This window comes from Chanodichthys erythropterus, chromosome 22 (genome assembly GCF_024489055.1).
Source record: "Chanodichthys erythropterus isolate Z2021 chromosome 22, ASM2448905v1, whole genome shotgun sequence".
Classification (NCBI taxonomy): domain Eukaryota; kingdom Metazoa; phylum Chordata; class Actinopteri; order Cypriniformes; family Xenocyprididae; genus Chanodichthys; species Chanodichthys erythropterus.
The window spans coordinates 32,451,302-32,474,420 of NC_090242.1; the positions used below are offsets into that span (position 1 = coordinate 32,451,302).

Consider the following 23,119-nt stretch of genomic DNA (forward strand, 5'->3'; position numbering starts at 1 on the left):
AGTTGTTAATTGATAGGCAAAATGAACTGAGCAGATTGGAGCAGAAGACCAGACAGCTGACTGAAGAACTAAACATGGCCAAGGGCAGCAGCCAGACACTCAAACACGCACTAGAAGAAACAGAGAGAGAAAAGAAGGTGAAGACAAATCCTCTTTGCACACATACAAATTGGCATTAGGCACTTTAAAATTGCCGAACGACAAATGATTTTCTGGCATTTCAGAAATGGGTTCTGTGCATGCATGATCTCTAAACTGAAAATAGTCATTAAATTAACAGCAGAGGTTATATGTGTTCCTTTCTGTGTTTCAGACTCTTTCTGATGAGCTTCAGGAGAGAGAGATCGAACTGGCTGCAGAGAAGAAGAACTCTCTGAAACGAGACAAAACCATCCAGGGCCTCACTCTAGTTCTCAAAGAGAAGGAAAAAGAGGTACGACCCAGTTAAACATCGACACTGATTCCATAGTGTATTTGAAAACAATCTTAAATGACATGATTTTCACTTAAAATTTGTTTTCAGTTAGAGCAGAGAATTAGCTTAAAGTTATTTTTGATGACAAAAACTACCATAAAATGCTATTTTACCTATATTTGTCTCTTTTTCAGATTGAGGATTTATCTGGTGATCTTGAGGAGAAGGATAAGGCTCTGGCTAAGGCTAGAGAGGCCCTTCATAAAGCCAAATTACAGAAATATCAGGCATGTGTTATTGCGCATTTTTGAGTAATGACTCTTAATCTTTGAACCAACATTTGATTGTCATCTGGAGCTACTTTGATGCTACTTAGTTAATGCTTATCACTCTTATAGGAGTGGGTGAAGGGTTTGTGTAGAGTGAGTGTGTATTTCATTCTTCTGTGTGTTCCAGGGTGCTGAAGACCAGCAGTCTCTTCTCCTGGAGCAGCAGGCTGAATTGTCACGGCTCCAGGCGGAGGCTCACTCCTCGCTGCTGGAAGCCCAGAGGTTGCAGCGTGTTCTCGGCAGCAGAGATTCGGAACTGTCCCTCCTTCAGCAGGCCAAACTACAGCTTGAACAAGAGCTGGAGCAATTACAGCAACAGAAGAAGAAGGGAGACAAGACTGTTAATGTGAGTAACACAGACACATGCAGAAACATTATTAATACACTATAGGAAAGCGGTTGGAAATTTTTCTTTTGCTGTATCTCCTAGTTGTGCAATGTTTGACACAAGCTACATAACTGTCTCAAAACATTGCAATATAATAATTTAAATAACTTCTTACCCTCTTTTGTTAACTGCAGGATCTTCAGAACCAGTTGAAGAAGCTAAACGGCACTCTGGCTGACAGAGAGAACGCTCTAGAACAGCAGCGTCTGGAACAGCAAGAACAAAACCGTGCTTCTGAACAGAAACTACAGAATGCTATAGAACGACTCACAGCCAGCTTGAATCATAAAGACCAGCAGCTGCAGGTACACACACACACACACACACACACAGATTGCACATCTTGCACTTTTACCCTCACTCACTCCAGACTGTTTTAACAGGACTATATGAACATGGTTAGAGATCTGGAAAAGAACAGAACCCAGGAGGAAGGTGATCCCATGATGGCCAAACTGAGAGCACGACTGAAGGAGAAGGAAAAAGCACTTGAGGTTTGTGTCTCTTTATTTATTGTTTTTGTGTTTATATAGACGTCTTAAAGGTACAGAACGAGAAACAGCCTGCTTAATTCAGATATTAATTCCAGGTGGCCAGTCATATGTTAATGATTCAAGTTTCTGATGTCAGAAATGTGTTTCTCTGCCAGTGTCAGTCCAGATATCATAAATATTGATCACAAGACTCAAAGTGAGATCTTTTTTGTGTGTGTGTTCTTTTTTGTGTGCAGAAAGCATTGGATGATAAATTTGCAGCCTTGGAGGAGAAAGAAAATGAGATCCATTTACTGCATCTGAGCTTGAGAGAGAAAGAGAGAGACGTGGAACGTCTCAACAACCTGCTCTCACACAACGAGGAGACCATTAACGTAAGTGTGTGTGTGATAAAGAGAGAATTTACACTGGTAAATGATGCATTTTGTCACATGATAGGTTTCCAAACTTTCCTTAAGATCTGATGTTGTGTTGAGCAAATGTGAAATCAAATGCTAATGGTTTCCTTTTTTTATTTTTGTATTTCTGTAGAGTTTTGATGCTCTCATAAAGGAGAGAGATCTCGAGCTGCAGCAGCTGTTGAACTCACTGAAGAATCTTCAGAGGTGTAAAGACGAGACTGAAGAAAATCTTCAGAGATCTCTGAGAGAGAAGGACGCCATTATCCAACACTTAAAACAAGCACTGGACAACAAAACGAGAGACATGGAGGTACACACGCTTTCACACTAGACTTTTTTGATGAAGTCAGCGTTTGGTTGGTGTGAAAGTGTTTTTTTCTTTGCAGGAGATGGCCAATAGAGTTATGAACCAGTCAGAGTCTCAGGGACGTGACCTTGCAGAGCAGATGAGTCAGAGGTTAAAGCTCACTGAGGTGATGCTGTCAGAGGCGGTGAAGGACAGAGAGAGACTAGTGACTGAGAACCAGACCGCTGTGGAAAATCTGCTGGCCAACATCAGCAGCAAAGACCAGCTTCTGAGGGTACTGCATACATACTCACATACTAATGCTTGATGCATGCACTTATGAGCACATTCCTCTCACTCTATATGTAAACAGATATAAATGTCTTCAGCGGTCTGTTTTTGTCTTTGTAGGAGAGTGCGGAGCGTCACATAAAGGCTCTGAATGATAGTGCAGCTGAATTGCAGGATCTGCGCAAGCAGTTAGCAGACACGCAGCTGCAGCTCAGAAACGCACAGAGACTGAACGCCACAGTGACACAGGAGGGACACCTAGAGACCGCTGAATTCCGTACATTGTTGGCGGAGAAGGACGGCCTCATCAATGTGAGACTTTGACCTGTAATCTTTTGATTGCAAAGCTGCTTTCACACTTGGATCGATTGCTTGGTCCGAACGCAAGTCCGATTCTATCCCCTATCCTCAAAAGTTGCACCAAAAGCTCTAGTGTGCTAATGCTAATGTCATAAGATAGTCATTTTGTGGCAGTAAATGCATGTAAAATGGCAGGTGATATTGTTCTTTTGGTTTTATAGAAGTTGCTAGAGCGTGGACAGGAGAAAGATCGTATCCTGTTGGAAATGAAGACGGGTGAAGCTCCGCCCCCTCAGGTGCTGGAGCTCAGACAGACCATTGAGGTGTTACAGGAGAAACTTGTGGAGAGAGAAGGTGAGATTGTTTGTCCTGCAAGAATATAGCATTTTTAGAGTAAGGGTGCACTGATGTGGAAATCTCTTTAAAAATGCCAGTATTTTCAGCAATATATCATTCATTTCTAACTTTAAATTTATCTACACGTATTCTTTGTGTGTGTTTGTAGCTGAGCTGAGCAGGCGAAACAGTGAGGAAACGCTGGAAATAACTACAGTCAGTAAGAAATCAGTGGTAGTTTTGAAGAAAGAGCTCGCACAGAAAACAGAAGCTCTTAATGCAGCACTGAAGAGAGAGAACCAGCTCAAGGTCTCTTATTTGTGTCTTATTAGTGTGGATTTGTGTGTTCCAACGTGTGAAGCTTTTAGAGTAACTGTGGGTGTTTGTGACAGATTTCTCTAGCAGAGTCTCAGTCCATGGTCTCAGAACTGGAGGCACGATTAGAGGGTCACACTGCCAATATCGAGTCTCTTACATCAACACTCAAAACTAAAGAAGAAATCATTACTGTAAGTGTAAATCACACACAAAAAAACACTCACTGCCTCAAAGATCTGAACTAGTGAATATCCTAGAATGCAATAGGAGGAGGGTTCCTAAAGGAACAATCTGATTCTGTGGAGTGGTTCTCTGCAGGAGCTGCACCAGCGTTTGTCTCAGAGAGGGGACAGCCGACTGCCTCTGACCCGAGATCAAGCCTCCCAACTGGGTGAGAATGAATGCAGCATCTCCTCCCCCCCTCAGAGAGAAAGAACCATCATTGGAGGAGATCGCCAACAACAGGTACAAAAGCGCACAAACTTTTCATGCATGAACTACAACTCCTTAAACTGATAATGCATTAGCAGCTCTAATTTTGATCTCCTTTTGTAGGATGTTGCATCTCTATCTGATTTGCTGACTGAGCAGATGGAGTTAAACCGAGCTTTGAGAGCTGAGCATCACCTCTACTCTGACCTCATCAGAGCTGTCAAAGAGCAGGACAGGTGCGTGTGACACCTAAATGTCTAATATTGTAATGTCTGTATTCTTAAACCTGCATTTTAATGATGTTTTATGTTGTCTTGTTTCAGTGTTGAGAGGCTCCAGGCACTGCAGTTGGAGCTCACAGCTGTTTCACTCCTCAGACAGCAGCTAGAAAGTGGCATCCAGATGAACACAGAGCTCAGAGATCAGCTACAGAAAGAGATCCAGAGAGCCAAACAAAGAGAAGGTGCAGTACAGCCAGAGAGTGCTGACAACCAATCAGATCTCATGCTTTGAATATAGTCACTCAAAATACCAACAGAGAGTCAGAACCTTTTAGTTTGTCCAGGCAGCAGTGATGCAGGGCTAAAGCCAGTCAAAGGCCAGGCTTTTTATTTTGCCCATCAGGTTGTTGACTTTCTGAATGGCTTTTATATATCAGCCCCGTCACACAATAACAGCACATCCAGATTCTACATCATTCCATCTCCACATAAATGTCCTTTATTCACATCAGAGCTTGCATTTCTCTTTCTTCTGATATGCATGTATGTTTGTTCTGTTTTTCAACTTTCTTTGTCACGTTTAGACTTTTTTTCCTGCCATCATTTGTGCTTTTTTCATCAGTTCATCTGTTTTCTGTCTGTTTGTGTTCATTCATTTATCTGTGGTGTTATTCATTTATTTATAGGAAAAATAATCTTTGTAATAAAACTGTTTTAACTGTCTGTGTGGCTCATCAACACTAAAACACTACTAATTTCACCCCACCCTGCCTCTGCACTTTTTTAGCTTGTTTATTTCTTTATATACATGTATAATCTGTATAAACATATACAAGATATATACAAATACTAACTTTCCTGTCCATTAACCTGTCTTCAAAACTGTCACAACATCCTCACTGTATTCCTTTAAAGTCATGCGTTTGCATATAAATGCACAAGAAAAATGGATCAGACAGTGTTTAATGACACTGAATGCTGAAAATACATTCTGTCTGTGTTTCTGCTCCATTTACCCTTAATCCTCTTGTGTCCATCTTCCTTGTGGGATTGTTGCAATGGCAATGCCCTCTCCAACCATCAGGGGATTTTAAAAAAATATACACCTAAAGTTAGATTTTGTATGCATTTGTATCAGGCAAAATCTTTATTTGATCATTTAACTTGTTTATTCCCACTACATAATTTTGAATTTGATCCAAATTGAATTAGTTTTATTCTATTTGGCAGTCATCTCTCTTCACACACTCGATTTATGATCAATTTAAAACCATCAGCATAGCGGCTATAGCATGAAAAAGGCAGATATAACAAACAGATGGTTTATTAATTAACTGCAGTTGTATAATATCTGTTGCATAACCCCACATTTTTCTCTGGATAAAATAATTAAATACATGCTAAAACAAAATCAGATCTGTACAAAATACAGCAGGGCTCAACAATAAGGACTGCCCGGTGTCAGTGTGAATGACGATCGGGACAATTGACAACATCTTCACAGAAAATTTTACACTTTGGATGTTTGCACACACAAAACTTCTCTCACAGTTTGTGAATTGAGTTCTCTTTCGCATCAAAACATTGCGAATTTAATATTCAAGTGCAAAAAGATGCGAAAGAGAACTCAATTCACAAACTGAGAGAAGTTTTGTGTGTGCAAACATCCAAAGTGTGCACCCAGAAAGCAGCATTTTACACAGCGCACAAATACAAAATTGAGTTCTCTTTCACTTCTAATTTACACAAAATTATATCAAAATGCCTGTCTTGGCAAGTATATTTGTAAACATAGTCGGTTATGTCTTAAATAAACATAAACTGTTGAGAAATAAAACACTTGTGTTATTTGTGAGAAATAACATGGCAATAGTTGTTTGCTAAAAAAACTGTATCGGCCAAAAAAAAATCCTGTCGGTGCATCCCTACTTAAGTCTTAATTTAAACATCTGGATAAAATAAATATGCAGAAAATATCAGAGCCATGATTAGTGCACATATTATGCTGTGGCACAAAGTCGGTTTGTCATATCCTGATTATGCACACTCAACATCTCCTGCTATTTTCTTATTTTGTTTTCTTAGCTGTCCTATAAATAATACAAAGGCCTAAAAAATGCAAAGAACAAGGCCTATGTTTCATTGTAAATATTAGGGTGATTCACATATGTTCATGAAACATAGTGTTTGCAATGACACTAACTGTATGTGTACATACATGTGTGCAGGTTCGAACCCTTCAGAGTTAGAGAGCATGCGTGATGCACTGGAGGAAGCTCAGCGCTGGAACGCCTCTCTGCAAGCCCGACTGGGGCAGATCCAAAACCGTGGAGGAGGGGTTGGACAGGCCAACGATTCTGGTATGTATATATACAGCTATGGAAAAAATTAAGAGACCACTCCTAGTTCAGAAATCAATGTTAAGTGGTCTCTTAATTTTTTCCATAGCTGTATATATAATTTGCCAACTACTTAATTAAATTAGTTATGTTAGTATTATGTATTAGAATGTTTGACTTTAAGCTAATTGATCTGATGATTTTAGTGGACACGCTGAGTTTGATTGGCGAGCAGACGTCCTATATGAGTATATGTGTGGGGGAGGGACCAGAGGAGGAGGAGCTCCAGCACTTGACTGTAGAACAGCTCAGAATAAAGGTGCGTGCATAACCACAAAGTACTATTTTTGACAATCAAAGTTCACTTAAGATTATTTAAATTTACATTTTACTTTCACTTTCCAGGTCTTAGAGCTCCAGACAGTAAATGCCGAACTACAGAAGAGGCTGGTGCTGATGGAGAATGACATTATGGGTAACGAACCAAGAGACTCTCAGGAAGAACCAGACCTTATCAACCTATCAACACCCACCAAGGTATTAAAGTCTTAGAAATACATTTTCCGGTAACTGTTTTGTAATGTTATTTGGAATATGTTTGTGCAAAGCTGAAATTTGTTTTGATGCCGTAGTGAAAGGGAGCCCAATTTCTTACCTTCTTTTAACCTCTTGACCATTGACCTTTAACCACAAACCTTCTGTTTCGTTAATGATTGACATCATGTCTGTAGATGAGTTTCTAGTTTACTAACATTAGTTAACAATAGGTTAGATTTTATTTAGAAATTTGTTTCTGTAACGTCTTTGTCTGCTGGAATGAGTGTTTATGCATGTGTCTGCTGTAGTTTTTTCTCCCTCTAGTTCTCTCTTTTTCCTCTCTTTTTCTTTCTCTCTCTTTTGTCTCTCTCTTCCATCCCCGCTAACCCCTGTTATCTCCTCTCTGTCTTTCTGGCTTATTTTCTGGCCCATGATCACCTGCAGCCACCCATCCTATCGTTACTGTGTACTTTCTTTATTCTGTTCCATTATGGCATTTTGTGTTGTTAAGTCATGTGTCACCAAACATCCCATTACTGTAGCAACCACAGAGAGAGCAGCCACCTACCACTAGAGATGATGCGACACTACTGTCTCTAAACAGGAAGGTAAGACACAGTTAATGCAATCAAATCAGTCAGTTTTGTATTAATCTACTGTAATCTTGAACTTCAGCTCTGAACTTTACTATAACACTCATCTTATTTTTGTATTTAACGTTGTCCTGTGTGGTGTTGATCTCTAGGGAGAGTGTTCTCCAGAAGATTCCAGTGAAAGTAATCAGCCATCACAGACTCAGAGAGAGGAAGGTGCAGTACCACCGGTGTCCAGATTCCTTAGGGACGAATCTGAAAAAGAAGAACTCAAAACGCTTCTCACAGACTGTGAGGCAGAGTCAGTCTCTCAACTCAGGTATGTTCAGGTTAACTAGACATTCACACAGTAGCTTTGGTTTTAGATCAAATCAAAACTTTAAAAACCCATCAAACTCTTAACTGCTGAAATCTGTAGGGAGAAAGTGGCCAATCTCCGCTCGGAAGCATCGGAACTCCGTGGACTTTTGAAAGAGGAAAACGCCACAGAGTCCAAAGAAAGTGCAGAGAGTTCTGGAGAAAGCGATAGTCATGGAGACTTGCACCAAACCGTGAAGGTGCTTCGTTCAGAAGCCAGAGGTCACCGAAGGATCATTCGACTGCTAAAAGAGCAGCTGCAGCGAAACTCGTCCTCTAATGCTGGAAGTCAATTCAACCCTGAAATAATGGTCAGCATGGCCAGCAACATGGAAAGAAAGCGGACAGACCGTAAAGATTCTCAGAGGCATGCCAACACACTGGAGAAAGAGAACATACAAAGAGAAAGGAAAGAAATGGAGGAGAAAGATGAGAAAAGAAGGCAGGGCCAATACACCAAACCCAACAAGAGTCAAAAGCAGCATGTGGCCAGACATGCAGTGAGTATAAATCAAACAACTTAAATTTATGCTGCTGGAATAAAGGGGATGTTTGGCATTATAGTTGGTAAACGAAAGGGTTGTAGGTTCGAACCCAGCATAAAGCATTTCTGCCTGAATCTTCATAACCTTTCGAAGATGCTTTGAATTAATACTGATAGTGCTCAGAAAATGGACAAGCCCACTGGAGCAACTTGGAGTCAAAGGCCCTGTTTCCACCTGGTATTAAGATGCGTTTTGTCGATTGGATCTCAAGTGGATGATGCTAAATACAGGTGTAAACAGTGTGTAAAATGTTTTGAGCTTGTCCATTTTCAACCACTTCCAGAGGTAGTCGAAAATGCATTCAACCGGATTGCTTTCATTGCGGAAACTCTCATGTGGTCGAATGTGTTCAAACAGCCACCTACTCTCCGTCTACTGATCTAATGCGGAAACATTATGGGAATCGCGCTAGCCAGATGGGATTTAAACTTTGTCGGCTGAAGAAAACAGTTTGGTTTGAAGATGAACGATGTACCAACACAATGTTTTCGAACACACGCTCCCCTTGTTCGGCTGGTCTTGCGGCTATTAGAGCAGAAACGAAAGCTGATGTTCTTCGTGTGCTTTTCCGTCATCTCCATGTGAGTTCATATGTAAATTGGATTGAAAAGATCTGGAAAAAACATTTACCCGCCCATAGAGCCTCCCCTAGAAGAAATCCGGACAGAAGTGGTTGAAAGTGGACAAATGAGACGGGTACACTGCCCTCCAAAAGTTTGGAAACACCCCTGGCAAAGTGTGGTTTTGGACGATATCAGCATAAATACTTATCATTTTTTGGTGCAAATACATTAAAGTAACTTGACATTATCATTGAAGACCAGCAATAATAATTTTCATTTTGATTACATAATAATGCCAATAAATACATGTCAAAGTCAGACATGCCCCTTTGCCAGCTAGGATGCCTGGTTACTGGTTTAAACTTGGCCCAGGTTTGTAAAAGATTTTTGGGTCAGCACACCTTGATAGCTTCAACAATTTATTGCCAATTAAGTTTAGAATACAACCCAGTTTAGGTCAGATAGCTGCTAATGGTGGATATTTTGATGAATCGAAGTTTTTTCTGTGTATAAACTGTTTATGTAATAAAATATGTTTTCGTAGTTTGTGTCGTCCCTTATCAGTGCAAAATTATCACAAATTAAAAAGGATTCATGCCAATATTGTCCAAAACCCCACTTTTCTAGGGCGTTTCCAAACTTTTGGAGGGCGGTGTATGTCTTCCTCATCCACTTGTAGTCAGATTGACCAAAACGCATCTTAATCCAGGTGGAAACAGGGCCAAGGACACAATAGTGATGATTATCCTCCTTTGTCTTTTCTAAAGTATTTTATGAGTAAGATAATGTTCTTTGTTTTAGGCAAATGTAAAATCTCGGCTACCGGTACCTGTGAGGCCCAGTGGGAGTTCTGGGCAGAGCTCTGAGGATCTGAGTGAGGTGACTTCAGACCACACTCGCCCCAGGAGCAAAGACCTGACTGGTGCGGAGGAGTCTGATTACAGCACAGACAGCAAGATGTCTTTGAGCTCAGCTCAGCACCTCGAATTAGACCATGTTGAAGACGCTAGACTGAGTCCAACCACCGGAACAAAACAGAACACTAACATCAGACAGAACGCAGACCAGAATCTGGAATCCGAGCTCATGGCACAGTTGGAGTTGCTGAATCAAGAATGCCAGGATAAGGAGGAGCTAATCTCCCGCCTGAGGCAGCAAGTCCGGGAATGGGACGAGCTACAGGCGGTGCTACAGGAGAAGGACAAGCTCAACCGAGAGTACCTGGAAGCCCTGCAAGCAGCAGAGTCCACTATTGCATACCTCACCGCATGCAGCCTGGACTCTGAGTGTGGAATCGTTCAAACAGGTGATGTATCCTGGCAGCGTCAGTGTGCAGATCTTCAGAAGGCTGTTGAGGAGAAAGACAGGCTCAATGCTCAGCTCTTAGACTGCCTGAACACAGCAGAGTCTGCCATCGCATCATTTCAAAATGTAGACACCACAAGCAGCCAAATAGACCAAATCCCTGGGCAAGCAGACCCAAAGATTCTTTGTGAGAGGCTGGAGGACTTGATTCGACAGGTCAGAGCTTCTCAGCAAAGTGAGGACAGGTCAAGAGCCCCTCAAATCCCAGAGGTTGGTGCGACACCCGAACCTGATTCTGACCTACAGCGACAAGTGGAGACAATGCAGGAGTCGCTGTTGCAGCAGTGCAAGATGAATGCAGAGCTGCAGGAGAAGCTCTGGACTTCAGAAGCAGCTGTTAAAAAGTTGACTGCAGCTATTGCCGCCAAGCACAACAGCACACCTGAAGGTCTGGAGGGGAATTACACTCCCCGACCGCAGGAAGGAAAGGTTCCCTCATGGCAACAGCAACAGTTGACTGACTGTTTATGTGAGTGCATTAGAGCTGCTGAAGGAGCAGTCCAGTCTCTTGCAGACGTTTGCTCAAAACCGAACCAGTCTAATGTGGACAACTTGTCTGGTTCAGAGTTGCAGCAATGGCTGGAGAGGCTGCAGCAAGCTCTGCTGGAGAGAGAGTCTCTGTATGACCCAGCCTGCACTGGGAAACGGCAACAAAAGACAAGCACGCCCATTCAGAACCTGGAGAGCTCCAAATCTTTACAGCAACAGAATGTTCTGGAATCTGTCTCTTCGCACCAGAATCTTCATAAGAACCTCTTGATGCTTCTTCAGATTCATATTGAGCGTGCTCAGAAAATGACCGAACTCGAGAAAGAGCTTAGTGGGCATGGCAAAAATCTCGGAGGTGGAGATGCACCTGGAAACAGCCATGTCGAAAGTTTGCAAAAGGCCCTGAAGGAGAGGGAGAGGGCATGTCAGAAATTAGAGGAGAAACTGGCGAATGCTCAGTCAGTCATCGCTTTGCACAGCTCAAACAAGGACAAACAATCTGATCAGCGCAAAGGTAAGAAGACACAGTCAGTTGAACATAAAAATTCTGAATCTAGCTTGTTGTTTGCACATGTGCTTTTTTGTTGAATACCATATTTGATAACTCAGGCTTTTATGGCTTATATATATAATATAGTGGGAATTTACACCTCAGTTTTATTCAGAGGCCCACACTGAGCAAAAATATGCAATTTGGTACAGTTACTGATATTTATATGGACAAAAAGTAAGACGAAATTGTGTTAGCTTGTAATGTAAATCAATGAGATCTTTATTAATAGTATAACCGGCTACTTAAAATGCATATAAATATCAGTTGTCAATCTATATCTCATAATGTCTTAGTAGAGAGTTTTATGATGAAATTTTAATTGTATGGGGCAAAACATATAATGCAGTGCAATGCAATACAATGATGATTGAGAGATGAACACATGAACATTTCTCAAAAGCCTGATGGATCATATTTGGACTTAAATGGACTTGCATTTTATTTGGACTCATATTTGGACTTAAATTTGAACATTAAATTTCTAAAAAAAAAAAATAAATAAAAAAAAAGATGCATTGATGCATGTTATAGAAAAATGTCTCATCAGTTTAAAACTTTTACTCTATGTTTGCTCAATACCGAACTGCATTTAGTGCACTTTAGGGTTTATTGTGGTACTGTGACAGCATGTTGCTCATTTGTCTGTCTGTGGGACTGCTGTGCTCAACCCTGCCTGTGTGCTGTAGCACCCCCTGGTGAACAGGATGATAAAGGGGTGCAGGTGGAAGCGCAGGACCTTGGGTACGAAACAAGTGGAAGGAGTGAGACGGAAGTGGAGGGCAGTAGCACAGGTAGACAGGGGGAAAACACTTTGTTTGTTTTATTAAGACTGCATGTCAGGGTTTCTGCATGGAAGGGCAGTTTCAGACTCCCTTATCTCTATTGATGATCCATGGTTTGAAAACTGTTACTGACTGCATGCTCATAATAAACAGTGGTGAACACTTGTGGAGATGGTGACTTAAAGAAGTATTTCACCCAAAATTGTAAATCTCTTTATTTGCCAACACTTTAAAACAAGGTTCCATTTGTTAACTGAATTAGTACTAACGATGAAAAATACTTCTGCAGCATTTATTAATCTTAGTTAATGTTGATTTCAGCATTTGGTTATACATTATTAAAATCAAAAGCTGCATCTTTTATTATTATTTAATGGACCTGAGCAAACATGAACTTACAATGAACAGTTGCTTTTTTTATTAACTAACATTAACAAAGATTAATAAATACTGTAACTTAACTTATCATTAACATAATTATAAATAATGGGACCTCGTTATAAAGTTTTACACATTATTTACTCACTTCTAACGTCAATCCAAACCAGTACTTTCTTTACTCCGTGTAACACAAGCATTTAGCAGAATGAGTGCTGGTTTTTCCTATGGGTAAAAGTCACGAGGGTGAGTAAACGGTGACAGAATCTAAATTTTTCGGTGCACTTTTCCTTAAACTTTTGTTATGTTTGTCAGCATGTGTGTGTGTGTGCTTTAACATGGTTTGAATCACTTCCTCTGCATGACCAAACCATGTTACTTATCCCTGTTTTAATAATATAACTAATGTGGCATCTTTCTCTGAGAACTGCAACCTCCTTCCAACATAGTTCAGATTGCTGTTATTAACGCAAGTCTTCCTGTTCATGTCTTTGTGTGTGTGTTTGATGTCGCTATCAGATGTGGACGGTGTTTTGCGGTTGGTTCCTGCTCTGTCTCCTGTCCTCACGGGCACTCAGGACCGATTTTCTCCAGACACTACCGCATCCAGCCCCTCATACCCCAGCTCTCCTGGCCTGAGCTCCCCTCGACCCTCTGACCCTCATGCCGACCCCACTCTGCACATCCAGCAGCTCAGGTCACAGATCGAAGGACAGCACAAAGTCATCCTGCACCTCCAGAGACAGCTAAGGAAGAAGTCTTTGTCCTCTGAGCTCCTGAGTGTGACCTCTGACCCCACAGCAGGTGAAGAAGATGAGGATACAAAGATTATGAAGGCTCAAATTGCCCAGCTGAGCACTGAGCTGGAGAAAGAGAGAAGCCTGAACAGAACCAGCCAACCAGGCTCTCCATCCAGGTAACCTTCATCACCATCTTCATGATCATCATCAGGATTTCTTCTTCATCTAGTGGTTCATTTATTGGTAACAATACATTTGTTACTGTGTTTTTTCATCTTTGTTATCATTAACATATTCATTATTAGTTAATGTTAGCTCAGTTCCTTTAAATAATATGAACGTGCATTTTTTTATTTTAATAATATATTAATAAATGTTAAAATTAACTGAGTTATTCATTCTTTATTCATGTTAACTCATATAGTTAGCTATTGTTAACAAATGAAACATTATTGTAAAGTGTTTCCCATTTATTAAATGTCATCCTCTCTTTCTGCAGAATTGAGTCTCTGGTCCAGTCTCAAGCCCGGGAGTTGTGTGAGCTGCGGGAACAGATCCGTGTGTCCCGTGGTTTGGGTGTGGAACAGCGTAAACAGCTGCTGGAGCTCAGAGGGGCTCTAGAGGAGTTACTCCAACCCAATGAGATGCACCAGAGTATCTCTGCTCAGAGTATCCAGCTCAAAGAGCAGCTGGACCGCAGTCTCGGCCTGCTGGAGAAACTAGAGCAGGGTAAGTACACAAACACACAGAGACTCTAGGGATGAGAATCTTTATGCACCTCACGATCAGATTGGATTCCAATTCTTGACTTTTAATATTAGCTGTAGCTGAATAAAGAGAAGATTGCAATGCTTTGATTAAACATGACTGTGACTCAACTGTCATTATGAAGTGAGTTTGGAGTAAAAACATGTTATTAAATGTTGTCTTTTGTTGGACAAGATGTTTAATAAATGCTTCTCATGTCTGGAAAGATGTTTGACGCATGTTGCTTTTTCAAATGCACATTATAAGCGACTCAAACTCGCAGTGCTTTCAGATGGATTAGCATTTGGAGCCATACTTCATTGACAATCTGTGCATAAAAAGTAATCACAGCTTTTGCGATTTCATAATCGCACTAAGAATCGTGTTTAAGTTCAGTGTTTTTTTTTTTGTATTGTGCAATAAATCGTGCAATTATATACTTTTGAATTGCTTTTTTTAATAATTACAAATTAATAATAAAAACAGTTGTATGTTAAAAATTATTAACTGACTAAATATAGCTTTGAAACATAACATTTAAATCAAATGGAAATTACAAAAATAAAATTAATTTAAAAAATAAATGTATAAAAAGTATTATAAAAAAAACTATAATAGTGTCTCAATAATACTAAAATAACACTGCTTTCACATACAATTTAAAACAATTGTAGTGTAGTATGGTACATAGTATAGTATGTACTATATATTAAGAAGCAAATCACTAGTTTTCCATTGTGAACATAACCAAAAATACACCATAAATGTTATAGTATGTGTTTTCTGTTTTCCTTTAGTTTCTACAGGAGGTGCTGGTTTGGATAATGAGGAGGGAGCGGAGTCAGAAATGATGCTCAGGTGAGAACCACTTTCGGCTTCATATATGCTAACAAGGATGCTCCGTGATCTAACAAATACTAAAATCTCAAGGAGGAAGCATTATGTAATAAATGAGTAATGAAACACACCATTAGTATGCATGGTTACGCTGTAGTGTTCACTTGAGTCTGTAGCTACTATTACCCATTAATCCAGCTGGTGTTTGATGCTGTAGTCTTTGGCTTCTTCCTGACAGTGATTGTGAGTGGGTGTGGGAGGAGCTGCAGTACCTGCGCTCTCAGCTAGAGGGCGACAGAGAACAGCAGCAGCTACAGATGGTTTATTTGTGCAGGCAGAACCAGAATCTTGCCATTAGTACACGGCATTACATTGACCAGTGAGTGCTGCCTGCAGTGGCCCGTGTGCAGTGCAGTGTGTGTGATTTCTGTAATGAAATCTTTCTTAGAGTCATTTAAGATTTTCTTATGTATTTTGTCTTTGGGTGACCGTCTTTATAGCCAGATTTAGGCTCAATCCCAATTCATATACTGTGTGATTAATCTGTCCCAAATTACACATACCATTCAAAACTTTAAGGTCAGTAAGATTGTTTTTCAGCAAGATTGCATTAAATTTGATAAAGTGACAGTAAAGCAATTTTATTTCAGATAAATGTTGTTCTTTTGAACTTTTTGTTCAGCAGAGAATCCGAAAAATAAAATGTATCACGGTTTCAGCACAACTGTTTTCAACATTGATACTTATCAGAAATGTTTCTTGAGCAGCAAATCAACGTATTAGAACGATTTCTGAAGGATCATGTGACACTGAAGACTGGAGTAATGATGCTGAAAATTCAGCTTTGATCACAGGAATAAATTACATCTCAAAATATATTCAAATAGGAAACAGTTGTTTTAAATTGTAATAATATTTCACAATATTACTGTATTTTTGCTCAAATGAATGCAGCCCTGGCAAGCATAAGAGACTTATTTTGAAAACATTAAAACTTGACCCTTTTTGAAGGATAGTGTTTATTTTTTGCGATTCCAAGTATGTTATTTGGACTGGTAGCTGCAACCACATATTTTTAATGAACCTAAAACTTAAATTAATTTTAAGGCCAGTTTTGCTCATTTATCATATGCCACAAAGTTAATGCATGCATAGTATCAAGTAAAAGTATCGGATTTGGGATTTAGCCTTACTCTTTTACAGCCTCCTTATCTTGTGTGGTATTGTTGTGTTGATTACTCATTAGTTTTGCTGTGTCCCTCTGATTGTTTTCAGACAGTTAAGTTCTCTCTGTAATTATTTGTGTGTCTGCCAGACTCTCTGCAGAACTGCAGGAGAAAGACCGGCTCATTAAAGCTCTGCAACATCGACTACGAATGCAAGTTCCCAGAATGCATCAGCGCTCAGACTCCGAGATGAGTGACAGGCTGTCCAATGATGGCACCACATCATTCCACGACAGCCCCCCTGCTCTGAGCAGGCAGACCCCCAACAAACCTCATGCAGGTAACACTCACCTGATCAGGTATTAAGTCATTTCATTTGTTTATAAATGCACCTGATTGTATCTCAACTAACATATCAGCCCTGAACGTCCATGAACATCCTTTAAAATAAAGTTCTTCAATGTTTTATCAAACTGAAACTGATTCCGTGATAATAGATGAATGTAATCTCAGTTCAAGGCAGAGCACCTTTTAAATCAAGCTGAATTATTTATCCAGTACACCTTCATTGATTCTCACAGTAACCTCTTGACCTGGAGAGAGATTCAGGTCAGTTTGGTAACCTGTAACGCTGAAGCCTTGAGTCAAGTCAAGTAAAATTTATTTGTATAGCACTTTTCACAATACACATCGTTTCAAAGTAGCTGTACATAAATCGTGCTGATGTTCATAATATTTTAATATCTTCATGCCTTATAGTCACATTTAGTAGATTAGAGCTGGGTAATAATATAGTTTACATTTTGTGACGATTTAATCAATCAAGCTGTTGAGATTTGTTAAATAGTATATATCAGCCTAGTGATCCTACTGTATGTAATAAAGTTAAACAATTGTTTGTCTAACTTACTATAAAGCAATGGGTGACGATATAGTTAGATTTCAGGCTATATAGTATATCGTCACTGTCGGACAGAAACCTTGTATCTCCAAAAATGCTACTTAATATTGGTGGATTTCGGTTGTTGATCCACAGTCACTAAAAAAGAGCATGAAAAATATGCAAACCTGCTGTGACCTAAAAGACTGACTGAAATGATTTGAAAAATAAGACATTTGCTCAATTTATAATAGCCTAGCTAAAATGATTCTGTAATTTTGTATAAAATGGAGAAATAGACAAAATCAAGACTTGATAAATCCAAAATGTAGACAATTTTTGTGTGCAGTTCAAAGTAAAATAAATCCAGTTTTTAAATGTCTCACTTAATTCTGTTCAAAAGTAAAATGTTAGGCAGAGTTTGGGCATGAGGGGTTTAGCAGCAGCAAAATGGAAATGTTTTCAGGACTTTCTAACATTTACAGATAGAGAATATACCTGTGAAAAGTAAAACTCATTAAACAGCACAAGTATCTGTCAGAGCATCTGACAGTGCAAGCCGCATTAAACTATACACATGAACTATATCTTACAAGTTACTTTGACTGCCTTAATATAAAGCATGTTTCCTGTTTAAGACAAATTGGATTATGCACCTTCTGTGCAGCAGGTCTAATCTTCCTAATGTTGTACAAAGCAAATCTGCAGGACCGGGCCTTTGTTGCAATATGATCTGTGAAGCTTAAACGATCATCCATCACCACTCCAAGGTTCCTGGCTTGTCCTAGAGGGAGTTATGGTTGACGAACCAAGTTGAATGGAGAGGTTGTGATGAAGTGTTGGGTTGGCACCGACCACAAGCAGTTCAGTCTTTGCAAAGTTGATTTGAAAGTGGTGGTACTTCTTCCAGGCAGAAATGGCTGTCAGGCTGGCTGCGATACGAGCAGTAAGCATTGGATGATCAGGTTGAAATGAGAGGTAGGGTTGTGTGTCATCAGCATAGCAGTAATAGGAAAAACCATGTTCCTGAGTGACAGATCCTAGTGATGACATGTAGATGGAGAAGAGAATTGGTCCAAGCACTGAGCCCTGAGGTACTTAAAACAGTCTTCACTTAAACCCATTATAATTAATGTAATTTTAACCTGTGAGCTTCCTATTAGCTTCCTAAGTTATCAAACACTTTACAGACTTCACTGCATAAATTACAAACGAAATGTAGATTAATCCTTATTAAAGCTACAATTTTCTGTTACATTTGTTTTTTGATTAACATTAATGACAGACATCACAGCAACTGGTTTATAAGGCTGCTGTCACTTTAAGAGCTGTCGCTGCCGAACATGACGCAGCTCTGACGAACATTTTCACACAACTCTTTAAGTTCATTTAAGACATTTATTTAACTCATTTAATGAGGATACTCGACAAAATGGGCATTTTGGCATAATTCTGTGTTATTGTTTGTTCAAGCGCTAAAGAGAACTGCATTGGTACGCGTCTTTCTGTGCACACGATTCGTGTGTGTGTGACACAGACACAACATTCACAGACAGAGCGTTCTCGTTTGTCTTGTGGCGCTTGAAAAGCTTCTGCGTGAAAAAGAGCGTGACCGTATAATGTAATGCTAACCAAATTATGACGGAAAAACAGATGCTGCTTTAATTGCGCTAAATATCTTTAATGCATTAGACTGAAAAATTAATCTCATGCGTTAATGTGTTAATTTTGACAGCCCTAATATCAATATATCGTAAACACTTGATATATTGCCCAGCCCTAATCTGCGGTCCTGTCAGCTTGAGTATTTGGAGTCGTGTATTGAAACAGCAGAAGCTGAGGCTGGTGTCCCGTTACAGGCCCTTACAGATGCATTATTCAGCATGCATTGTTATCACTTCTGCCCTCCTGAGAGCCGTTAAGAGCCCTGAGCATGGTTGTTGCTGATTTGAGTGTTTAGTATCATGCAAACAGATAGATTTTGCTCTTTAGTAAAGGCATCGGCACAAGATGCTGGACTAACTCTCATAGCATTACACTAGCAAACAGAAGGAATGTGTGACTCCTGATCTCTCTTCAGAACAGCCTGGTTCAGGTTTCCCAGCAGCTGGGACACAATAGATCAAGAGATTGGAGATGTACTCCGTGAACGCATGATGGACTACACCGTCTTTGCAGTTTGTTTAGCACTAAAGTGCTTAGAGGCGAGGGGATCGCATGTTGAGTGATGCTGAATTGTATACATGTTCGTGAGAGCTTAATTTCTGGTGCTTTTGTGCTAAACTTGGATTACAACTATACTTAGATCTGGGGTTATTGTGAGACCAGGTCTAGGTTAACTGTAGCTCAGCTCTGAACATGAGTGAACAAATTATGGCCCATAAAGGCGTCTCTCGTAGCAGATGGAGGATGGTGCTAAAAGCCACCAAAGAGGAAGGTAAAAATCAAGCGTTATTCTCTTCTTGACTGTCTAGTTCTTTGAATGGTGCTGATAGATGTTCTTTTGAATTATAGGTTAGGTTTAAGTAACAGAATTTGATGCTTGATGTTATTTTAGTATTATTCATATACTATTTTCAGTTGCCTTTTATTTTTATATTTTCAGTTTTCATTTGAATAATTTTGGTATTCGCCTTTGTCATTTTTGTTAGCTTCTATTTCTATTAAGCTTTTCATTTGTTTTTATTTTATTTTTAGTAATTTTATTACTTATTTCAGTAAAAGTTTTTTTTTTTTGATAGAAATTAATACTTTTATTCAGCAATTAAATTTACAAAAGTGACAGCAAAAACAGATTTTTATTTCAAATGAATGTTGTTCATCAAAAATCCTGAATTAATAATTGTTTTATTACAAAAATAATAAGACAATAAACATTAATACGAACAAATGTTTCTCAGACATCAAATCAGCATATAAGAATGATTTCTGAAGGGTCATGTGACACTGAAGACTGGAGTAATGATGCTGAAAAAAAAAAAGTAATTTAATTTAAATTAGATTTTTTTTTTATTGTAATAACATTTCACAATATTACTGTTTTTACTCTATTTTTGATCAAATAAATGCAGCCTTTGTGAGCAGAGAGACTTCTTTCAAAAACAAAAAAAAAAATCTTACCAACCCCAAACTTTTGAACAGTAGTGTATCAAATATACATAATAATTAATATATACAATTCAGTTTAATGACCGCAAAGGAGATGTTGCTGAAATTCTGTTGCCTTAATTCTTCACAACAGGGTATTTGTACGTATTTGTCATAATTCTCCTAAAAATTGAAAACACAAATTATCATTTGTAAAATTAATTTATGGATCATTTTGTTCTTGTGTGCAGTTTACAACTTTTTTTGTCTTCTTTTGCAGGCCTGAAGGCAGCCAATGGCGATGCATTTACAGATATGGGGCTGGTATCCGGGGCTGTGAGTGACGGTGGAGAGGAGAGTGTCCGAATGCTTCAGCGGGAGAATGGGCGTCTGCAGGAGCAGCTGAGAGGCAGCGAGGAGCTGAACGCTACACTTCGTAGTGAACTGGACCTCACGCGCTCCATCCTGAAGCACAACCCACAGAACCAGACCGAAGACAAACAGCCGGAGCAGCAGCAGAACACGTCTGCGAGCAAGACTATCAACTCAGGTAGAGCTCACGCTGTGTTTGCTTGTGACCTTTAGTTGCTCACACTGCATAACTCCACCACAAATGATAAATAACATCTGCACCAAATTTCATATATTTTTTTTCTTTCTCAAATGTGAGCTCCATAGTCTCACTTATCATACTATATGAGCCATAAAATCCTGATGTTTCAAATATGATACAAAAAAAAGATTTTATTAACTGTTATTAATATGGCATTCTTTACAGGGTTAAGTATGTTTTGGTTAGGACAGTGTCATTATAATATAAAAGAAAACTTTTACATTATAATACATAAGTGGATGCAGAATTGGCCTCTATTGCAGTGTTTTCTCTCTCTCTCTCTTACAGATCTATTAGCAGAACATCTGCTTGAGATCCGAGCTTTGCGTCAACGTCTTGAAGAGACGATCAGAACCAATGAGAGACTCCGAGAACAGTTAGAAAGAAAGTTACAGGAAGTTGAGAAAGACTCAGGTGAACACACACAAACTCGCACAAATTAATTTCATGTTTAAAGTTGCTTACAATGCTCCTCATGTCTTCAAATCATTTAATATGTGTATGTGTGTGATCAGCAGCTACTAACATCTTCATCGCTGGTTCTGAGGATCATCAGAGTCACATCAGCAGTGAACTTCACTTCCTCCTGACCCAAAACCACACACTCAAAGAGCAGCTCAACCAGGGAGCGCGAGGTAACAAACTCTTACCCTGTCCTTAAAAAGTCTTAAATTATGTTTAATCAAATTTAAGGCCATAAAAGTCTTAAATATTGTAAATGGTATAACAAAATTAGTAGTAAAGTTTGGGCATTTCAAAATAAGAGTTGTACAAGAGGCCCTGTGTATTTCAGGCTTGTTTATGATCCTGCACTATGCATAAAATATTTTATTCTGGTTTAGTGTTGTCAAAAGTAGACAGATGCACACTGGAGTGTTTGAAAGCAGGCTGTGGTCACAGGTGTGTGTGTGTGTGTGTGTGTGTGTGTGTGTGTGTGTGTGTGTGTGTGTGTCTTAAACAGATAAACAGAAGGAGAACGATCGCCTGAGGGAAACTTTGGCCCGACGAACCGCTAAACTGGAACTGAGCAGAAAAGAGTGTGAAACACTAAAACAAGAGAGAACTCACCTACAGGACAACCTGTACAGGTAATACACACACACACACACACACACACATAAACAGCCTCATATGGGACTTCCATCTACAGGAATATATATAAATGTTTAGGTGTGTTTCCAATAAAAGAGATCAGCCGCAGATAACACAGATCCAGTATCATGTAATGTGTGTGTTTTGTATCATGTGTCATTTTCAGAGGGCCTGTGTAATGAGTTGTCTTAATTATTGCAATTATTTGTAATCCAGGAGGTAAATGTGTGATTGGCTAATGAGTTTCACATTACACACTCATTATGTCGTCCCTGAATTTTTAATTTGTTGCACATTGGTGTTACATTTACAGATGAGTATCTTTAACTAGGAACAACCAGTTAATATTTAAACGATTTTAAATCTTACAAACCTTTTACATTTTACTGCACTTTTCAACTAAAAATCCATTTTGAATTCAGTTTGATTTTTAGTGAGTGATTCAGCTGTTAATGCAGTAATTGTTGTGATTCTAACAGATTCAGTAAGTGATTCAGTTGTTAATGCAGTTTTTGTTCTGACAGATTCAGTAAGTGATTCAGTTGTTAATGCAGTAATTGTTCTGACAGATTCAGTAAGTGATTCAGTTGTTAATGCAGTAATTGTTCTGACAGATTCAGTAAGTGATTCAGTTGTTAATGCAGTTTTTGTTCTGACAGATTCAGTAAGTGATTCAGTTGTTAATGCAGTAATTGTTCTGACAGATTCAGTAAGTGATTCAGTTGTTAATGCAGTTTTTGTTCTGACAGATTCAGTAAGTGATTCAGTTGTTAATGCAGCAATTGTTCTGACAGATTCAGTAAGTGATTCAGTTGTTAATGCAGTAATTGTTCTGACAGATTCAGTAAGTGATTCAGTTGTTAATGCAGTTTTTGTTCTGACAGATTCAGTAAGTGATTCAGTTGTTAATGCAGTTATTGTTCTGACAGATTCAGTAAGTGATTCAATTGTTAATGCAGTAATTGTTCTGACAGATTCAGTAAGTAATTCAGTTGTTAATGCAGTTTTTGTTCTGACAGATTCAGTAAGTGATTCAGTTGTTAATGCAGTAATTGTTCTGACAGATTCAGTAAGTGATTCAGTTGTTAATGCTGTTTTTGTTCTGACAGATTCAGTAAGTGATTCAGTTGTTAATGCAGTAATTGTTCTGACAGATTCAGTAAGTGATTCAGTTGTTAATGCAGTTTTTGTTCTGACAGATTCAGTAAGTGATTCAGTTGTTAATGCAGTAATTGTTCTGACAGA

The 23,119-nt window shown here is 39.1% G+C and overlaps 1 protein-coding gene across 10 annotated transcripts in view; it reads left to right on the forward strand.

Moving 5' to 3' along the window:
• LOC137013263 (myomegalin-like) overlaps positions 1-23,119 on the forward strand; it is a 45,809-nt gene that overhangs the window by 12,686 nt on the left and 10,004 nt on the right. For 6 of the 10 annotated variants that reach the window (XM_067376945.1, XM_067376939.1, XM_067376946.1 and 3 more), the window contains 33 exons: positions 3-137; positions 314-433; positions 610-702; positions 872-1,090; positions 1,267-1,437; positions 1,516-1,626; positions 1,863-2,000; positions 2,158-2,337; positions 2,414-2,608; positions 2,725-2,916; positions 3,126-3,258; positions 3,410-3,549; positions 3,633-3,749; positions 3,877-4,023; positions 4,114-4,226; positions 4,314-4,453; positions 6,440-6,571; positions 6,757-6,869; positions 6,956-7,087; positions 7,630-7,695; positions 7,833-7,999; positions 8,099-8,537; positions 9,947-11,513; positions 12,239-12,343; positions 13,232-13,628; positions 13,952-14,181; positions 14,997-15,057; positions 15,275-15,415; positions 16,352-16,542; positions 20,450-20,719; positions 21,071-21,196; positions 21,298-21,417; positions 21,744-21,870. In XM_067376945.1, the coding sequence (XP_067233046.1) occupies positions 3-137; positions 314-433; positions 610-702; positions 872-1,090; positions 1,267-1,437; positions 1,516-1,626; positions 1,863-2,000; positions 2,158-2,337; positions 2,414-2,608; positions 2,725-2,916; positions 3,126-3,258; positions 3,410-3,549; positions 3,633-3,749; positions 3,877-4,023; positions 4,114-4,226; positions 4,314-4,453; positions 6,440-6,571; positions 6,757-6,869; positions 6,956-7,087; positions 7,630-7,695; positions 7,833-7,999; positions 8,099-8,537; positions 9,947-11,513; positions 12,239-12,343; positions 13,232-13,628; positions 13,952-14,181; positions 14,997-15,057; positions 15,275-15,415; positions 16,352-16,542; positions 20,450-20,719; positions 21,071-21,196; positions 21,298-21,417; positions 21,744-21,870 (6,728 nt within the window). The remainder of the gene's footprint in view (positions 1-2; positions 138-313; positions 434-609; positions 703-871; positions 1,091-1,266; positions 1,438-1,515; positions 1,627-1,862; positions 2,001-2,157; positions 2,338-2,413; positions 2,609-2,724; positions 2,917-3,125; positions 3,259-3,409; positions 3,550-3,632; positions 3,750-3,876; positions 4,024-4,113; positions 4,227-4,313; positions 4,454-6,439; positions 6,572-6,756; positions 6,870-6,955; positions 7,088-7,629; positions 7,696-7,832; positions 8,000-8,098; positions 8,538-9,946; positions 11,514-12,238; positions 12,344-13,231; positions 13,629-13,951; positions 14,182-14,996; positions 15,058-15,274; positions 15,416-16,351; positions 16,543-20,449; positions 20,720-21,070; positions 21,197-21,297; positions 21,418-21,743; positions 21,871-23,119) is intronic. The other 4 variants (XM_067376940.1, XM_067376944.1, XM_067376947.1 and 1 more) reach the window with 4 other exon arrangements.